The sequence below is a fragment of the Siphateles boraxobius genome, unplaced genomic scaffold (genome assembly GCF_051911475.1).
Source record: "Siphateles boraxobius isolate OS27281-9 unplaced genomic scaffold, OSU_SipBor_1 22, whole genome shotgun sequence".
NCBI lineage: Eukaryota > Metazoa > Chordata > Actinopteri > Cypriniformes > Leuciscidae > Siphateles > Siphateles boraxobius.
In genome coordinates this window covers 14469354-14488982 of record NW_027508833.1, presented here as the reverse complement: position 1 = coordinate 14488982, position 19629 = coordinate 14469354, and the positions used below count along the sequence as shown (strand labels likewise).

General features: G+C 49.8%; 1 protein-coding gene across 1 annotated transcript in view; it reads left to right on the top strand.

The window, feature by feature from the left end:
- Positions 1-19629, top strand: part of LOC143746699 (kinesin-like protein KIF6) — a 203184-nt gene that overhangs the window by 98482 nt on the left and 85073 nt on the right. The window contains exons 13-14 of the mRNA XM_077238694.1: positions 3935-4132; positions 15763-15865. Of these exons, the coding sequence (XP_077094809.1) occupies positions 3935-4132; positions 15763-15865 (301 nt within the window). The remainder of the gene's footprint in view (positions 1-3934; positions 4133-15762; positions 15866-19629) is intronic.

Below are 19629 nucleotides of genomic sequence, written 5' to 3'. Positions count from 1 at the left end.
ACCTCAGTTTTCGGGCCCGAGTGCCCCTGGAACGAGCTTCCCGGCATGTTGTTGTCTCAACAGATGCCTCCACGGGCTGGGGCGCCATGCGCAATGGACATGCTGTCACACTCTCATGTTGAGCAGAAATGCTCCTGAAAAATTCTGTGAGATTTATCACACCCAGGTGTTGAGCAAGGTTGCTCCTGAAGCTCAGTGATTCTCGCATGTAGTGTTGAGCAGTATGGCATGTCTATTGCCTCGAGTTGCTGGCAGTACGCCTTGCCCTGCACCGCTTCCGGGCGTTGCTCTGGGGTCAACACGTACTAGTCCGATCAGACAATACCGCCACAGTAGCGTACATCAACCATCAAGGTGGTCTACGCTCGCGCCGTATGTCGCAACTCGCCCGCCACCTCCTCTTATGGAGTCAGAAGCATCTGAGGTCGCTTCGAGCCATTTTCATTCCGGAGTCCTGAACTGTGCAGCCGACGAGCTCTCACGGCTTCGGCCACTCCCTGGAGAATGGCGACTCCATCCCCAGTCGGTTCAGCTGATTTGGGACCAGTTCGGGGACGCGCAGATAGATCTGTATGCCTCTCACGACTCGACCCATTGCGCCCAGTTTTATTCCCTGACCGAGGGCACGCTCGGCACGGATGCTCTGGCGCACAGCTGGCCGCAGGGCCGCAAGTATGCGTTTCCCCCAGTGAGCCTTCTTGCGCACACCTTGCGCAAGGTCAGGGAGGACGAGGAGCAGGTCATTCTGGTTGCCCCTTACTGGCCCAACCGGACCTGGTTCCCCGAACTAGTACTCCTCGCGACAGCACCTCCCTGGCCGATCCCTCTGAGGAAGAACCTTCTTTCTCAGGGACGGGGCACCCTATGGCACCCTCGTCCCGATCTTTGGAGCCTCCACGTGTGGCTCCTGGATGGGACGAGGCAGGTTTGAGTACCCTACCACCAGCGGTGGTGGCTACCATCACTTCCGCTAGAGCGTCGTCCACGAGACACGTCTATGCGTTGAAGTGGAACCTCTTCGTCAACTGGTGCTCTTCTCACCGAGAAGACCCCCGGAGATGCTCGATCAGCGTTGTGCTTTCCTTCCTTCAACAGGGGTTGGAGCGAAGGCTGTCTCCCTCCACCCTGAAGGTCTATGTTGCCGCCATTGCCGCACATCATGACCTCATTGAAGGTAAGTCGGTGGGGAAGCATGACCTGGTCATCAGGTTCCTGAGAGGAGCGAGGAGACTAAATCCGCCTCGCCTCCTCTCGTTCCCTCTTGGGACCTCTCAGTGGTTCTAACTGCCCTGAAGAATGCTCCCTTTGAGCCCCTGCAATCAGTCGAGCTTAAGTTCCTGTCTATGAAGACAGCGCTCCTGGTTGCACTGGCCTCCATCAAGAGGGTTGGTGACCTGCACGTATTCTCCGTTGACGAAGCGTGCCTGGAATTTGGGCCGGCTTCCTCTCACGTGATCCTGAGACCCCGGCCTGGATACGTGCCCAAGGTTCCTACCACTCCCTTTCGGGACCAGGTGGTGAACCTGCAAGCGCTGCCCTCGGAGGAGGCAGACCCAGCCTTGGCACTGCTCTGTCCAGTACGCGCTCTCCGCGCCTATGTAGACAGAACGCAGTGTTTCAGGACCTCTGACCAGCTCTTTGTCTGTTATGGTGGGAAGCTGAAGGGAAAGGCTCTCTCCAAGCAAAGGTTGTCTCACTGGATAGTGGACACCATTGCTTTGGCATACCAGCAGCAAGGTCGACCGTGCCCCCTTGGTGTGACTACCCACTCCACCCGGAGTGTGGCGTCCTCTTGGGCTCTAGCGCATGGCGCCTCGCTAACAGACATCTGCAGAGCTGCAGGCTGGGCGACACCTAACACATTCGCCAGATTCTATAATCTCCGAGTGGAGCCTGTGTCCTCTCGTGTACTCGCTTCAACCAGCTAGTACCGGACCCGCTCAGGTGTCTTCGCTTGCTCGCCATTCCACTCCACGGACTGGATACGTGCGATATTTTCCTCAGGTGAGCTTTCCTGAAAGCCCTGAGCTCCTCCAGCACTCCTGACGTCGGCGCCAGTGTCTATTGCCTGTGCGTCGGCTAGGTGCCTCCCGTGTGCACGGTCCCTCCTCTGAGCGACCCCCACATGTGTATTTCCACTGTAAGCCTCTCTGAGCATGTGTCTTTCCCTTGGCAAGCCACCTTGCCAGCCCTGGGGTTGAAATATTCCACCTGCGGCTGGACACCCCAGTGTTTTCCAAATGCTTCCTTCGGGTCATATGTGTATTCTCTAAGTCCCCCCCCTCTGGGTTGGCTTTAATTGCATACTTCCCCTAAGCTTGGGATATGCTTCCCAGTGTACTTTGGTATTCCTGTGATAAATGGAGTCCTTTGTCCAGGCTGACAGGGATCTCGATTTACGCAGGGCACTGGAAGACAGCTGAGAAGGTGGCGTGATTAGACTGGTAACCCCATTCGTCGTCATCCGACGTAACTCGGAGTGACAACGAAAGGGAACGTCTACGGTTACGTATGTAACCCTCGTTCCCTGAGTAGGGAACGGAGACGTTACGTCTGCCTGCCACTTTCCGCTGTACCGCGGGGATCGCCTGAGCTCAGTCTTGGCTCCTCAGCGAAGAAACATATCTGCATGTTGCTGGCGTCCTCCTTTTATACCCACGAGGTAAGGCGGAGATACGCTATGCAAATTCCGCAGACCCATGGCATTTCTTTGCCATTGGCTCGTTTTGTAATACTCGAAGTCGATAGGTGTTCTAAGCGAAACCCCATTCGTCGTCATCCGGCGTAACGTCTCCGTTCCCTACTCAGGGAACGAGGGTTACATACATAACCGTAGACGTTGCTTATGTTGTAAATGGAACGAATAACCTCATGCTTACACACGGTACAATCCACTTTCCATATTAAGAAACTATTTCTCAGTGTATAGATGTGTGGTACATTTGCATCAGTTGAAAAACATTCCTTTCCTTGTAAAGAACATGCCAATTGTACACATTTAATGTATCATCATTATTGGAACATCTCTGCTCAGTGACTGTTGCATTGCACACATACCTCTTAGCAAAATATATAACTCTCCCAGCTCCCCTCCCTGTGTCTAAAATATGATCCTTAAGCACATAGGTCCATGCAATCTATAGTCTAACTCATGCATTTTAAACTTCATAAGATAATACAACTGATTATGAATACTAATAAAGAATAATAATACAGATACATAATATTAAATAATGAAATTATATTAAAAGATGAAATTTTAGTCTTCAGCAGCTCAGGCCTAAACCTTAGGAATTAGTCCCAAGACAGGTGAAGTTCAGAAACTGCGTGTGGACCAATGAGACGTCCTGTCCTTCTGGGACTTGGTACTAGTGGTCTTACACTTGCCCCCTAATATGTCTCTGTCAGTTGTCCTAGAATCCTTATCTGATGGCGTTGGACATTTGTTTGTGCTAGTCCACCAAGAATCCAAGAGTCAGAGATAGGCCCCACATAAAACTGGGCCTAGGAATGTGCTGTTCACTACAAAATGATTTAAACATGAATCTGGTTCTAGTTAAACTCACTAATGATCAAGTGACAATGGTTGTCGGAATAGAATAATGAGTGAATAGTGACAAAAATTTTGGTCTTTTCTTCACACAAATCTTTCATATTGATTTTGTAGACTTGGAATATTGTACATAGTTGTACGTTGTAATATTGATCAGGATTTTAGCTAAACTCTGCAGGGCAGTGGCACTCCAGGGCCAGATTTGCAGAACCCTGCACTACATTCTTGACCAGTTGTTACAGGAATATTAAAGTCATGATTTTGAATCTTCAGAAACTCTCCGTGTTTTTCATTTGATTGACTGTTTTGCATTTAATTATCCTTGTAACACACAGATCTCCAGGCCAAAACAAATGATTATCCTTAATTTAAGCTTCTCAGGTATATTAGTGAGCATGCTCAAGAGAGAAAAGAGGAAAGTTCAAGATGTTACTTCCCAGCTGGCACAGTTACACAATCAAAACCCATCAACCTACAGCTCATCACGGTCACCCGCAGCCCTACAGGCGGAGGAGAGTGAAAAATGTGACACCTCTATTGATTACAAACATGCTCATCATTTGATAACCAGAAAAAGGGGTGAGTTACCACAAACCATATATGTATAGCCCTATATTACATGGCATTCACTACGTATTGCATCCTTTCAATTGCCTAGCCACTCAAACAAAATGTGCAGATTCACTGCCACTTACTCAACAGGATAATGCAGCTTTTAAAAATGAAATGAGTCAGGCTTGTTTCATAAGGCAGTGTTGCCACGTGTGCCATGAAAAATTATTAAATTCCAAAAAATAAGTAAAAATAAATGCTACAAATGAGAAAATGTCATATGTCAGGCTGAAACCTCATATCTTTATATTTCATAATTTTTGTTTCATAAAATTAATGCTATTGGTCATCCTTTATGTCTGTATGTGGGTTTTATAAATATTTAACCAATAAAAAGCATTTAAAAGAGGTTTTGACTAAAAATCCATTGTTTCCTCAAACTGTCAGTCAAACCTCATAACTCCACCACGCCTAGAATTTAGAATGTGGCGCTTGCACAGTTTGGAGTTTGGAGTTTGGAGACCCCTGCTTGTTTGTGATGCAAGGGTAAATAAAGAACTGATGTTTGAATAAGTACAGTGCTTTCTTCACTCAATAAACACTATCTATACGTCACTATTAGTGCAGCAGATAAATGGCATATTTCAAGAGAATCGTTCAAATTGGTATAGAAGCATGAAATTTGGCACAGATACTCTCCAAGGGTCATTTTTTGGGAAAAAAAGGCGTTGGCCACCCAAAAATTCAATATGGCGGCCATTTTTTCAAGATGGTCGCTATTTCTGTCAAATGCTCATTGTCAATTGTTCAAACAGTGATATCATGTAGGCATAACATTTTGTGAAAATACTCTCTTCAGAATGTTGTTTTGGAAAACAGTGCTTGTCCCTCAAAAATTCAATATGGCAACCATTTTTCGAGATGGCCGCCATTTTTCTTCAATACTTACATATTTTTTTTCAAATGTTGATGCTATCATGAAATTTGGTACAAATATTCTTCAAGGAACATTATCATGGAAAAAGGTGTGTACCAATCAAAAATTCAAGATGGCGACCATTTTCAAGATGGCCATAGAATGTACATTTTCAGAAGAAAATGTGAGTGGGTGCTTGCAGTGGCAAAACTCGCCACTCGGTTGCTAGGGTTTGGTACATGATTGCATACGAGCCAACAAACATGTCTGTACGATGTTCTGGTGCCGAGATATGGCTTATTCATGTGTTCCGGTGGTTGCTAGGTGGTTGCTAGAGTGTTCTGGGTCATTGCTATGGTGTTGGTAGGCGGTTGCTAGGGTATTCTGGGTGGTTGCTATGGTGTTGGTAGGTGGTTAGTAGTTGTCACAGATGGTCACTATTGGAGTTCTTAGCATTTTCTTGGCATGATTTAGCACTTACTTAATCGCTATTAGCATGTAGCTGTTCACAGCTAGCATGTGTAGCATGTTGGAACTCCTGTTTGCTAGCATGAGTCAAAAGAGCCAACCCCCATCTCCATACGATGTTCTGATGCAGAGATATGCTGCCGTGCAAACACAAAAGACTGTAACTTCGTTTTTGGTTGAAAATGAGTTATTGATATTTTTGGCACATTTTTGGCCTGTGTACTTACAGCTGCCATCAGTCCCTGTAACTTCTGATGTCCTCAGAGCCTTGTCCTGCACTAATGCGGTCAGATAGTATGCTCTTAACCCGCTCCATCGACAAACGTGTGATATCGATCGCGAAGGATATATGCAGAGTTGACAGAAAAGTGTTACACATGCCGTAGCAGGTGAATACAACAAAGAACTAAAGCCCCGCCTCACCCAGTTCGGTTACCGGATCTGGTTGAAACATTAATGCATCTAGCTGGCAGAGAGTCAAAACTTCGCCGGCGCTTTCAGCACCACCCTGAACACGGTCGAGCCGACGCAGGACAAATACATCACAGGGAGTGATAATAATGAAGCAACAAGGGTATATTGGTGCATACAACATAATGAAGCAAGTGCTGGTGCATACAACATCAGACCAGCTCAGCTGTTACAAGCAGGTTATACAATCACAGCGTCCGGAATAAATCCGCGGGAACGACCAAAGTGCACAATAATAGGGCAGACAGGCAGCTGAAACAACCGCATACTGAAAAGACGCAGAACACAGAAGGTTGTGCTATAAATGCATTAGTTGTCTAGGTAGTCCAGAACGCGCTCCCTACTGAGTCTCAAGGGGGAAAGCACTGCATAGGCTACTTTTCGTGAACGGACGAGGATCGTGACACCTTGAACACGAATCTCGGTAAGCGTCTGTGAAAGTATGCGTCTTTCAGATCCATCGCTATAATCCAGTCTCCGGGTCGAATGTGCACGAGGATCTGTTTTATCGTGATCATTTTGAACGCGTATTTAGAAAGTCTTATGCCACTCAGTACCACTTGAAGATAGCCTATACTCTTTACCACTACGGAAGTATTTTGTCATGTCTAATGAATTAATAGGGTCACCAGAATGCAACCAAAGCACAATAAGTAGATGGCTATAAGTAATTGTAAATCATTCAAAAATAAATGCCATGATCACTAGATTTTATACAGGTGTTACTACAATGATTTTGTTAATGGTGATCAGCAACCAAATATTGATAATGTGGAAGTCACTGTCTTTTGCCTTGGCATGACTTCTCACTTTTTGCTGACAATACAAAGGCAGAGTACAGTAACTTTAAAATAGTGGTCAAAAGTCAAGTTTGAGCTCAAGATTTTTTTATGTAGATAATGTTTATTACTTAAAAATCTAATTGCCAAATTTCCAGTGTCCTACCTATAATTAATTTGGCGGGACAACAAAAAATCTTTAAAGTCATTTTTCTTAGTTCCACACTCTAGCGAGTTAAGGTCTTTTGCCTTTGTAGGGCAGTATACGTCTTGCAAAATGTTAGCTAGGGTACTCTCTTTGGTTGCTAGGGAGTGGCTTGGCAGCTGCAAATCATGAAACTCTAAAGGCTGCGTGTCACTATGAATGATATAAACCAACTCCCATATCTCTATGACATTCAGAATAGAAGATATACCTCTTTGGATTTTGGTTGCTAAGGTGCTCAACAATGGTTGCTAGGGAGGGGCTAGAAGTGTTCAGGTAATTCATGATTGATTGTTTGCTGCCCCGGGTAAAACGAGACCAGACTCATGTTTCTATGATACTTCTATCCCTTTTATCTCTTTCAATGGAATGGAACTTGTTGCTAAGGTGCTGTAAATGGTTGCTAGGGTGTGGCTTAATAGCTTCACAATGATCCTGAGAGACTGATTGGTCGTCTGATTAAAATGAGCCCGTCCCCTTGTCTCTATGACACTGTGATCCAGAGCTATGTTCAATACAAAATCCCTATGCAATGTGTATGACTACCCATTTCTGTCAGGGTTCTGTCACTTCTGTCTGGTCTTATCTTAGTTGGTGACAGAGGTCTGACATTCCTGGTTTGTCATGTTCTTGTGTTCTAGTTCTGTTTATTGTGAGCACATGGCTTGTCATGTGTTTCCTTTGTGCCATGTGCTCTCCTGTCTTTTGTCAGCCCCTCCCATCTCCTTACCTGTTAATTGTATTATCTCCCTCACCTGTCTTGCTTGTTACCTTCTGTCATTTGTTCCCTATTTAGTTTTCTTGTGTTTGCAGTCCTGTGTTGGTTCATTATTATCTGTTTCCCTTGTGTTTCCTGGGTCTGCCTGATAGCTCTCTGGTTTTCGGTGGTCAGCACCACCGCGACTTCGCAAACGGTGGAGGAGGAAGACTATTCCGGAGCCTACCATTCCCATCATCAGTCCTGCCATGGCCAAGAAAGCAGTCTTTTCGTTCTATGCATTGCCGGTGTTGAATGCATGGAAAAAGCACATGGTGTCTGCCGATCCAGAGACTGCTCACATCACGTCTGCCGATCCAGGGACCGCTCGCGTCACGTCTGCCGATCCAGGGACCGCTCGCGTCATGTCTGCCGATCCAGGGACCGCTCCCGTCACGTCTGCCGATCCAGGGACCTCTCGTGTCACGTCTGCCGATCCAGGGACCGCTCCCGTCACGTCTGCCGATCCAGGGACCTCTCGCGTCACATCTGCCGATCCAGGGACCGCTCTCGTCATGTATGCCGATCCAGGTACCGCTCGCATCACGTCTGCCAATCCAGGGACCGCTCGCGTCACGTCTGCCGATCCAGTGCCTCCGTAACCTACACAGCCTGCACCAACCTGGTCCTCAGCCAGGACTCCTGATAGGCCTGAACCTCCCTGGCTCAACCCTCCCTCACTCCACCCTCCCGTCCCTCCCTGGTCAATGCTTGGGACTTGATTGACTTTCATATTTGGTTCTGTTTTGGCTCCCCTTTTCCCCCTTCTTGGTCTCTGTTTTTGGTGTATCTGACTTGTCTGCTGTGGTGTTGGGTTGTGTATGTTTTTGTTCCCGTCTCGGTTTTATGTCTCTCTTTGGAGGGGGGTAATGTCAGGATTCTGTCACTTCTGTCTGGTCGTATCTTAGTTGGTGACAGAGGTCTGACATTCCCGGTTTGTCATGTTCTTGTGTTCTAGTTCTGTTTATTGTGAGCACATGGCTTGTCATGTGTTTCCTTTGTGCCATGTGCTCTCCTGTCTATTGTCAGCCCCTCCCATCTCGTTACCTGTTAATTGTATTATCTCCCTCACCTGTCTTGCTTGTTACCTTCTGTCATTTGTTCCCTATTTAGTCTCCTTGTGTTTGCAGTCCTGTGTTGGTTCGTTATTATCTGTTTCCCTTGTGTTGGTTCGTTATTATCTGTTTCCCTTGTGTTTCCTGTGTCTCAGTTTTGGTTTTCAGTTTTCATGTTGTTTTGTAGTCATTTAATTAAACTTACCTTCCTGCACTTGAATCCTTGTCTTCCTTAATTTCTTCATCACGTGACAATTTCATGGGCCGTCCTACACCATATTAAGTCAATGGGGCAACTTTGGGCAGCTCCTGCCCCCCAGGGGTGCAACTTTTACCCTGTTGTGAGGTATGTTCTTACAGAGCCTGCCAGCCTCTTCAAATGTGGTAAACCACACGTTTCTGCGAAATCCTCGCTCGGAGCTATGAATCGTCAAAGTTTGTCGCAATGTTAAGTCTATGGGATTTTTTTCGGCTGCTTTTTCGCCCCTGGGGCGAACATCGTACCCCCGATCACTTATAAAAGTCATAGCACACCATTTCCGAATAATCCGAACGATTTGATGCCAAATTCGTGGGTCTGTGATAAAAGCTGTGGGAGGAGATGCGGTTTGGGGACAAAAGTTGGGCCTTTGCCTTTGGCCACATTGAATTTTTGAGTGGCCAACGCCTTTTTCCAAAATAGTGGCCCTTAGAGAGTATCTGTGCCAAATTTCATCCTTCTATACCAAAGTGAACGATTTTTTTACGTATCTGCTGCACTATATGGAGAATAGTCTTAGTCTTTGCCTTCTAGTTAAAGCACATATACTGTTTTAAATATCCTGTTCATAACGCTTCATCATTTGTATCATGAGAGTTCAACAACAAGAAAACCGAGCGCCCATATTGCTACAATGAACGTTCTATCCAGTCAGTTGATGAAAATGTAATGCTATGCCTCAGATGCGACTGTTCCAGTGACAGAGAAAATATATCGATACTCGGTTACTAACGTAACCTCGGTTCTCTCTAGAAGAGGGAACGAGTATTGCGTAAGCGAGCTTACGCTACGGGTAAAGTTGTCTTTGCTCGAGATATTGAAGGCAAAAAATTATCTTTAATTTTGTATTTATTGTCAACGCAGTGCAGCAGCCAGCAGACTTAGAGCAGGCCATATTGCGTGCTCATTGGCTGCCCTGCGGCAACTGCTGCAGCCTACCACTGAGCCTCGGGCGTGACGTTACGTCCAATGAGGGCGTTTCGCGCCCTTAAGTGTCATAGCCCGCCAAAATGGGGATTGCTTAGCGTATAAAAGCCAGGCTCGTAGGCTGCGTCACTGGTTTCATCAGCTGAAGTGAAAACGCTCGTGGCGCCTGCACGGTCAGGTTACGCAATACTCGTTCCCTCTTCTAGAGAGAACCGAGGTTACGTTAATAACCGAGTATCGTTCTCTTGCGAGAGGTTCTCTCGTATTGCGTAAGCTAGCTGTCAACGCCGTGCGCGCCCAGCCTCCACTTCATGTGTCCCAGGTATTCCCGGGAACATAGATAAGTGGGAACAGGTGGCCGGCAAAGTGGGCCAGCAAATGTTATAAGCACATACAGGGTATACAGAGCGGCGTCGCCGGTCCATATAACTATTCACCGTATAATGCAGCTCAAGCAGGAGAGCTAACGTAGCGTGAGAGAAGTCTGTGCATGATAATTTGGGCAGGATAAACACACTGCTCACACTGACAGAAGTCTAGCCTGCAAGGCGGGAACTTCCAGGTTATAAAACCTAACAAATGTGGACTGAGAGGCCCAGTCTGCCGCCTCACAAATGTCATGAATGGAAATTCCGCTGGACCAAGCCCACGACGAGGCCACGCCTCTGGTGGAATCCGACCTGATGCCCAAGGGGCATTGCAGACCTTTAGACTTATAAGCAGATGTGATAGCTTCCACTATCCATCTGGACAGGCTCTGTTTCGAGGCGGCAAGACCCTTGGTGTGCCCACCGAACGACGAACGCCTGAAAGAGGCAGAGCTCGTAATGTAAACCCTCAGCGCCCTGACGGGGCAGAGAAGATTCACATCACCCTCACTATCGGATGCTAGCAGAGCCGAAAGAGAAATGACCTGCGCTCTGAAGGGGGTGCCCAACACTTTAGGGACATAACCATGTCTTGGCTTGAGGATGACTTCAGAGTCATTTGGCCCGAACTCAAGACAGGCTGCGCTAACAGATAGCGCGTGTAAATCCCCCACACGTTTAACTGATGACAGAGCTGTCAGAAAAACGGTTTTGAGCGGGAGGCCCTTTAGGTCCACGGAGTCTAATGGTAAAGGGGAAAGCTTTCAGGGCTTCTAGGACAAGTGAAAGATCCCACATGGGAACCTACGGGGGTCGCGGGGGACTTGTTCGTCTAGCTCCTCTAAGGAAGCGAATGACGAGCTCATTCCTTCCTATTGACGGGCCGCGCGTCGACTCAGCGAATGCTGCGACGGCCGCCACATAGACTTTAAGCGTGGATGGGGACCTGCCCTTATCCAACAGCTCTTGAAGGAAGCTAAGCGACCCGGGACCCCACACGTTCGTGGGTCTAGATCTCTATAAGCACACCATTTGGAGAACACCGACCATTTAGACGCGTAAAGCCGCCTCGTAGAGGGAGCTCTGGATTGCGTAATCGTGTTCATCACTCCTTCTGGCAGTACAACGGGTATCCGTTGATTAACCATACATGCAGAGACCAGCGCTCTGGATGGGGGTGCCAGATTGAGCCGCGTGCTTGAGAGAGGAGATCTCTCCTCACCGGAATCGGCCAAGGGGCTGTGTGGTACAGTCGCATCAGCCCCGGGAACCAGGTTTGATTCTCCCAGCGCGGGGCTATAAGGAGCACAGAGTGGTGCCTTTCCCTGATTCTCTTGATTACCTGTGGTAACAGAGACCGGAGGGAAAGCATAAAGTGGGAGGCTGGGCCAGATTTGGAACAGCGGGCAATGAGCGTTGTCTTTTGACGCAAACAGGTCGACTTTCGGTTTGCCGAAGAGACGCCACAGTAACTGGACTTTTTGGGGGGCAGGGACCATTCCCCTGGGGGAACGTAGTTCCTGGATAGTTGATAGTCTGGACCGTCGTTCAAGTGGCCTGGCACATGCGCGGCTCTCAGCGAGCGCAGGGGGCCCTGAGACCATATAAGAAGGTTTTCCGTCAGATGGCAGAGGTTTCTGGATCTGACGCCGCCCTGCCGGTTTATGTAGGACACCACAGACATGTTGTCCGAGCTGACCAGTACATGGTGGTCCTGTATGAATGGGAGGAAGCGTTTGAGCGCATTCTTGACCGCTATGATTTCCAGACAGTTTATATGGAAGCGTTTCTCTTGGTGTGACCACAGGCCAAAGGCCGGTCTGCCCTCGAAAACGGCGCCCCAACCTAAGTTGGAGGCATCGGTCGAGATGACCAATCGTTGTGAAACAGCCCCCATTGTCACTCCCCACTGGTACCAGTCGCTGCAGAGCCGAAACGCAGCTCTGAGTCACTCTTATTCGTCTGTGGCCTGAAACCCAAGCCCGGTGAGGCACTTGGGTGTTCAGCCAGCGTTGTAGCGGGCGCATGTGTAACAGGCCCAGCTGAAGCACAGCCGCAGCTGATGCCATACAGCCTAGCATCCTCCGGAATGTCTTCAGAGGTGTAATGCTGCCCTCCTGGAAAGACACGGCTAGCTGTCGAACACGGCGAGCGCACTGTGTCGATAAGCGGGCCGTCATAGCCACAGAGTCCAGTTCTATACCTAGGAAGGAAGCTGACTGACTGGGCAGTAATGAGCTCTTGGTCCAGTTGACCGTGAGACCCAAGCTTTCCAGGTGGCTGAGAAGCACAGCTCTATGAGATAACAGTTCTATCTCTGACTGGGCTAAAATCAGCCAGTCGTCCAAATAGTTCAGAATTCGCAGCCCTTTCACTCCCAAGGGGGCGAGAGGCATATCCATGCACTTCGTAAATGTACGGGGCACTAAGGATAGTGGGCGCGGGAAACTGTACCGGGACGTGAGCCTCGTACGCGCTCACGCTCGTACGCGCTCACGCTCGTACGCGCTCACGACTATTTTCTCGTACGCGTACGCTCTCTGATCTCGGGAACGGCGGCTTGCTGACAGCCGTAACTGCCTGTACCACTTGACATGACCCAATCATTGGGGATGGGGAACACTTCGTGGCGATATTTATTGCGAGCGGAGCTTGGGGCGAAGTGTTTGTCAGTAAGCGTGAGCGCTCTTAAGTTCATAACATGGAGGCTGTTGCCATGTGACGTGCAGTAGGTGTGAGCACAGATTTGTGGGCACATTGTCTACATCTAACACTCTAGCGGCATTTGCCGGCTTTATGAGAGTGGGCTCTGTGAGCATGTGAGATATATGGGGCATAGTGTTTACGTGTAGGGGTGAGCACTGACTTGTGGGCACGTTTACTACACATAAAACACACTCGGCGTGAGCCGGATAACCAGAGTTTATACTCTTTCTGAGATTTCTCTGGGTCGCCGTAAAAAACGGTGTTTGTTTGCAGGCGAGCGGGTTGTGTTGCCGACTCGTTGGCTGCTATATGTATGTCTGCAGTAGCCTTTACTGAGGGGACTGACAGGACGAGATGCTTTGACGGTGGTCCGGCCGCAGCGAGATCTCTGCAGATTTCAAAACGCGAAGGGAGAGATCCGTCGCGCTCCTCAAATCCGTAATGGCGGCCGGGTCCTTGCTTTTCTCGTCCCACTCACGGAGCAGATCAGCCTGAAGGATTTGCAGCACGGCCATTGAGTGCAATGCAGAAGCAGCCTGTCTGGCGGCAGCGAAAGGGCGGCCAACAAGGGCTGAAGTGGTCCTGCAGGCTTTAGACTGTGTGCAAAGGTGCGCTGCGACCGCCTCTTCCACTGTGGGGATAGAAACGTATCCCTTCTCGGCAGCGCTGTCCACTCGGGAGAGTGTCGAGGAGACATTAGAGTGGAGCCTCGCGGAGAATGGTGCGTTCCACGATTTTGACAGCTCAGCATGCAGCTCCGGCAGAAATGGTGCAGATCTGGAAACGGGCGGGGGGCGGCGGCTGTGCAGAAAACACCCGTCGAGCCTGTTGGGTGCGGGCTCCTTCGGCATGGACCTTTCGAGGCCGAGTTAGTCGACGGCCTTAGAAAGGATGCGCATTAATTCCGCGTCCACGCCAGCCCGAGTCCTACTGGATTCGTGGACGGATGAGGAGGCGGAGTGATGTGAACTCGAAAACTCCTCGCTGTCCGACGCCAGGATGGAACAGCTGTCCACTGTGTGGCCTCCTTCAGCTTCGTCCCCTGAGGCGGCGGCAGCGGAGGCCGAAGCCGACAGCTTCGCGTCCGGGAGGGGCGGAGAAGGAGAGAGTGAGGCCGGCGGGAAACGTTCTGGCGAGCACTTCACTGTGGGCACAGACTCCGGCATCCTCTGAGCATGGCGCTTCTTCCTGCGCGGTCCAGAGGGTGGAGTGACAGCGTTCTGTGTGAAGGCCTCGAGTCGAGCCCGCAGGGTCGACAGCGGAAGCGCTTCACAATCCTCGCAGCTGCCCGCGTCCAGGGCAAGGACTGCGTAGTCCGGTCCCAGGCAGAGAGCGCAAATAACGTGGCGGCCTCCTGCACAGAGCGGGGCTCTACACAAGCCGCAAGAAAGGCGAGGCATTTTGGAACAAACGCTCGCGCTCTTTTAGTGAGAGAGAGAGTGAGTGTCGCGGCGGCGTACACACACAGTTTGCAACTACAAAAGGATACACGCCGGATGGTGTAGCAGGCAGGGATGGCTAAAGGTGGCGAAGACGGCCGGCTTCTTCAGGCACTTTCCTCTGTCCTCTGCTGGCTAGTTGCTGGATTCAACAGCGCAAGGCTTCTCTCAGAATCCAGCGATGTGGAGAGCTTCGGTGGTGATGAAAACAGTGACGCAGCCTACGAGCCTGGCTTTTATACGCTAAGCCACCCCCATTTTGGCGGGCTATGACACGTCATCGTACGTGACGTCACGCGCGAGGCTCAGTGGTAGGCTGCAGCAGTAGGCTGCAGCAGTTGTCGCAGGGCAGCCAAATGAGCACGCATTATGGCCTGCTCTAGGTCTGCTGGCTGCTGCACTGCGTTGACAATAAATACAAAATTAAGGATCATTTTTTGGCTTCAATATCTCAAGGAAAGATGACTTATACGAGAGAACCTCTCGTAAGAGTACTGTCATTTACTCATCAAAAAACTTGTAACTTCATTTGAGCTTGATTTTCATAATCATAGCTTTATAAAGCCACAATATCAACTTCAACGACAATGTTTAATTAAATATGATGTTTCCACCTAACAGTGACGATATGTAAATGTGTTGTTTTATCATCACCAACTACATCATATCAACCTATATGAGCTTATTGTGTTCTAAGTTTCACATTAAATGTGAGCACTACTTATAATATAATATCTAGTTTTAATATGCCATTTGAAGCAATGCATGTTTGTGCAATTTTTTAAATATTTTTATAGTGTTGTGGCGTGGGGTTTTTTACTTATCAAAACAGCCATGTCAAAAAATAAATAAATTAGGAAATACTGTCATAGAGCGATATGCTACATAGTCTCCCAGGGTTAGGATGTTAGGGCTTTGCTTGGGGTAGTGTTTTTTGTTCTTGTCTGAAGCTTGGTTTAGGAAAGTGCAATGTCTTAATCACAAAGTGCAGAAGCTTTTATTTGAATAAAAAAATAAATCTAAAGTGATACATAAACTACCCTGAGGGCAGAAAAACACAGGCCAGACATGCAAAGATAGCGCTGGATTTTGCATGGTAAACAGGACCATCTCTACACAAGCAAACCAACCACACCAATCTGGCTCACAAGGAGAATAAATAGGGAATACAATTTTGAGGGTAATGAGAATACAATTTTATTATATATAATGATATGTTGACATGTCCTTATTAGAGACCATATTTGCATGACCTTGGTAAATAAAAGTCTCATAACTTTAACTAACTATGCACTCTTCTTTTTCAGTGCCGGAATTATCTGTTGGTAAGCAGGCAGCATTTGAAGTCTTTCTGAGGGACCATGAAGACCGTTTAACAATTGAAGATAACAGGGCTGTCCTGCAACAAAGGTTGGTGTATGCTACAGTGTCAGGATCCTACTCTGACTGTCATGTTATCTGAAATTTGCTTATGTTTAGTATGTCTGTGTTTGTTTTGTGCCTGAAAATATGTCTCTGTCATGTGCCCTTTTGTCAGTGTCTTGTCTCGGTCCGGCCTCCCTGTTATTCTTATTAGTTAATTTACGCCTCCAGCTCTTCCCTGTTATCCTCCTAGAGTCCTATTTCCTTCCTTATTTATTCTCCCTGTTTGCTTTTTTTGTGCAAGATTGTTGTGATGGTTTTCCACTTTTAGGTGCCTGCCTGTTCCTGTCAGTCTTACCTGTTCCAGTGTGGTACTCCAGCCTAGCCAGTTCTCTTACGAGAGGTTCTCTCGTATTGCATAAGTTTAGCTTGCGCTACGGGAAAGATTCATCTTCTCGAAATATTGCAGCCAAAAATTATCCTTAATTTTGTATCTATTGTCAACGCAGTGCAGCAGCCAGCAGACCTAGAGCAGGCTGTCTAGCATGCTCATTGGCTGCCCTGCGGCAACTGCAGCAGCCTACCAGTCAGCCCGGCGTAACGTCACGTCCAATGAAGGGCGCTCGCGCCCTCAACGCGTCCTAGCCCGCCAGAATGGGCGTGGCATAGCGTATATAGGCAGGGCTCAGAGTCTGAGACTCTGATTTTCATCTGTTCAGCGAAGCTCTCCGCATTGCTGGATCTTGAGAAGCCGACGCCGCCGTTGAAACGCGACAAAGCCAGCTTAGAACAGTGCCTGAAGAAGCCGGCCATCTTTGCCACCTTCAGCCTGCTGTGCGAGCCATCCGGCGACGTATCCTTTTACAAAAGCCTTTTCTAAAAGAGCAGCGAGACGTCTTTGTAAAGATGTATCGCACTTCCTGTTGCTCGTGCAGAGCCCCGCCCAGCGCCGGAGAACGCCACGTAATCTGCACTCTCTGCCTGGGCCAGGAACACGCTGCTCTTGCCCTCTCATTGGGAGGATGTGAGCACTGCGAGGAGCTTTCGATGTCGACCCTGCGGGCTCGCGGGCTCGACTCAAAGCTTTCACCGAAGAAGCTGTCTCTCCGCCCTTTGTAGGACTGCGCAGGAAGAAGCGCCGTTCTCAAAGGCCGCCGGAGCCTGTGGCCGTGGCGACACGCGCGCCGGAGTCCCTCCCTCGGGCCTCGCCCTCGCCTCTCCTCACCAATGCGCAGCCGCTGGAAGAGGCCCGCACTGCCGTCGTGTCGGAGGACGAGGCAGAAGTTTTCACCACGGGAGACAGCTGTTCCATCCTGGCATCGGATAGCGAGGATTGGCCGGGTTCCCATCACTCTGCCTTCTCCTCGATCCAGGAATCTGGCAGGACCCACGCTGGAGTGGACGCTGAGCTGATGCGCCTCAGCGTCCTGGTCATCGCCTAAGGAGCCCGCACCCAACAGACTCAACTAGTGCTTCCTTCATCGCTGCCGCAAAGCGCCCTCAGCCAGGCCTGCTCTCTTCCTCCCAGAGCTGCACTCTGAACTTTCAAAATCGTGGAATGCACCTTTCTCCGCGAGGCTCCACTCTTCTGTCTCCGCATCGCTCTCCCAGGTGGACGGCGCCACGGAGAAGGGGTACAGCTCGATCCCTAAGGACGAGGAAGCGGTTGCTGCGCACCTTTGTCCGCCCTCCACGAGGTGGCGCTCAAAGTCTGGCCTGCCGTCAAAAGCCTGCAGGACCACCTCTGCTCTTGTTGGTCGCGCTTACGCCGCCGCCGGACAAGCAGCTTCCGCCCTCCACTCTATGGTTGTTCTGAGATCCTGCAAGCTGATCTCCTCCGTGAGTGGGATGAGAAAGGCCCGGACCCAGCGGCCGTTACCGACCTGAGAAGCGCGACGGATCTCTCCCTGCGCGCTACCAAGTCAGCTGCTCAGGCCCTGGGACGATGCATGGCCTCGTTGACGGTAACGGAGAGCCATCTTTGGTTGAGACTGGCGGACATGAGAGAGTCTGAGTGCTCTGCCTTCCTCGACGCGCCCCTCTCTCACACTGGTCTCTTTGACCCTGCGGTGGACGGGATCATCGACCGTTTTTCGGAGGTACAAAAAACCTCCTAGGCCATGAACCTGTTCCTGCCTCGTTGCGCTAGCTCTGCTGCAGGTCGCTCACGTGACCGGCCGCCTGCATGAGCCACTACATAGCGCCCGGCTCAGCCCAGACAGTCCAGGCAGTGTGCGCAGCGACGGGGCGGCCACCCAGATCGCGCTCGACCAACCGCCACGGACCGCACCCCCCACGTGGGCTGCGGACCAAGATTCCGTTTAAACTCGAGCACGCAAAGCCCTCCTAGCAACAGCAAGAGGGAAAAGACGGTTGAGTCTCGCCGCGGCCGGACCACCGTCAAAGCTTCCCTACCTGTCAGTCCACTTAACACAGGCTACTGCAGTGGTTTATTCAGCAGCCAACAAGCAGGTAACACGACCCGCTCGCCTGCACACTACCGCCGTTTTACGGCGACCCAGAGAAATCTCATAAAGAGCAAAATGTCTGGTTATCTGGCTCACGCCGATGGTGTTTTAAGTGTGGAGAAAGTGTCCGCTCCCCAGTGCCCGCCCCTACACACAAACACAGCACTTCCCGTGTCACTCACAGAGCCCACTCACATAAAGCTGGCAGGTGGCACTCGAGTATTAACTATAGGGGATGTGCCCACGTGTCCGTGCCCACATCTGTCCTCTGCCCGCTCTATCACACGGCCAAGTCAGCCTCATATCAAGCAGGTTGTAAGTCTCGTGCCCGCTCGCAAGCGCTCACGCTTACTAACATGCGCCTCGCCCACGGCGCCGCTCGCACATCTCAATGTGCAGCCTCATATCAGCCGGTTTATAAACGTAAGTCTCGTGCCCGCTCACAAGCGCTCACGCTTACTGACATTCACTTCGCCCATGCCTCCTATTACGCGTCACGAAGTGCGGCCACACATCAGTCAAGTTATGAATGTAAGTCCCGTGCCCGCTCACGAGCGCCCACGCTTACTAACATACACAACGCCCACGGCGCCGCCCGCGCATCACGCAGTGATCGCAAGTCGCTCCCCATTCACAGCAATTCAGACGCTATATACGAAACAGCCTGCTATCGCTGTCAGCGAGCCACCGCTTTCATGCACAGAGAGCGCACGCCCATTCCTCCGGTCCAGTTTCTCGAGCCCGCGCAGCGCGACGATCAGAATCCGGAGAACATTCGGCCTCTAGTTGCACACATAAAAGCATGGGAAGCGATTCCAGGGGTATCGGAATGGGTGCTAAGCACAATAAGACAGGGCTATATGTTACAGTTCGCTCACCGTCCCCCACGCTTTCGTTCACGGACCGCGACGACAGTCAATGCGGAAGTAGCACATCTACTCCGCTCAGAAATAGCAAAGCTGTTGTGCAAAGGGGCCATAGAACCGGTACCGCCTTCTCTGAGCGAGTCAGGCATTCACAGCCATTATTTTCTCGTGCCCAAGAAGGATGGGGCTCTCAGACCTATTTTGGATCTGAGGCATTTGAACAAAGCTCTCTTGAAAAGACCATTCAAAATGCTTACGGCCAGACAACTCCTCGCGCACGTTCGCCCGAGGGACTGGTTTATCTCTCTCGAAGTGAAAGATGCCAATTTTCAAATTCAAATAATACCCCGTCACAGGCCGTTCTTGAGATTCGCCTTCAACGTTCAGGCTTATCAATACACCGTCCTGCCGTTGAGCCTGTCTTTAGCACCCCGTACATTCACAAAGTGCATGGACGCGGATCTCGCCCCCTTGAGAA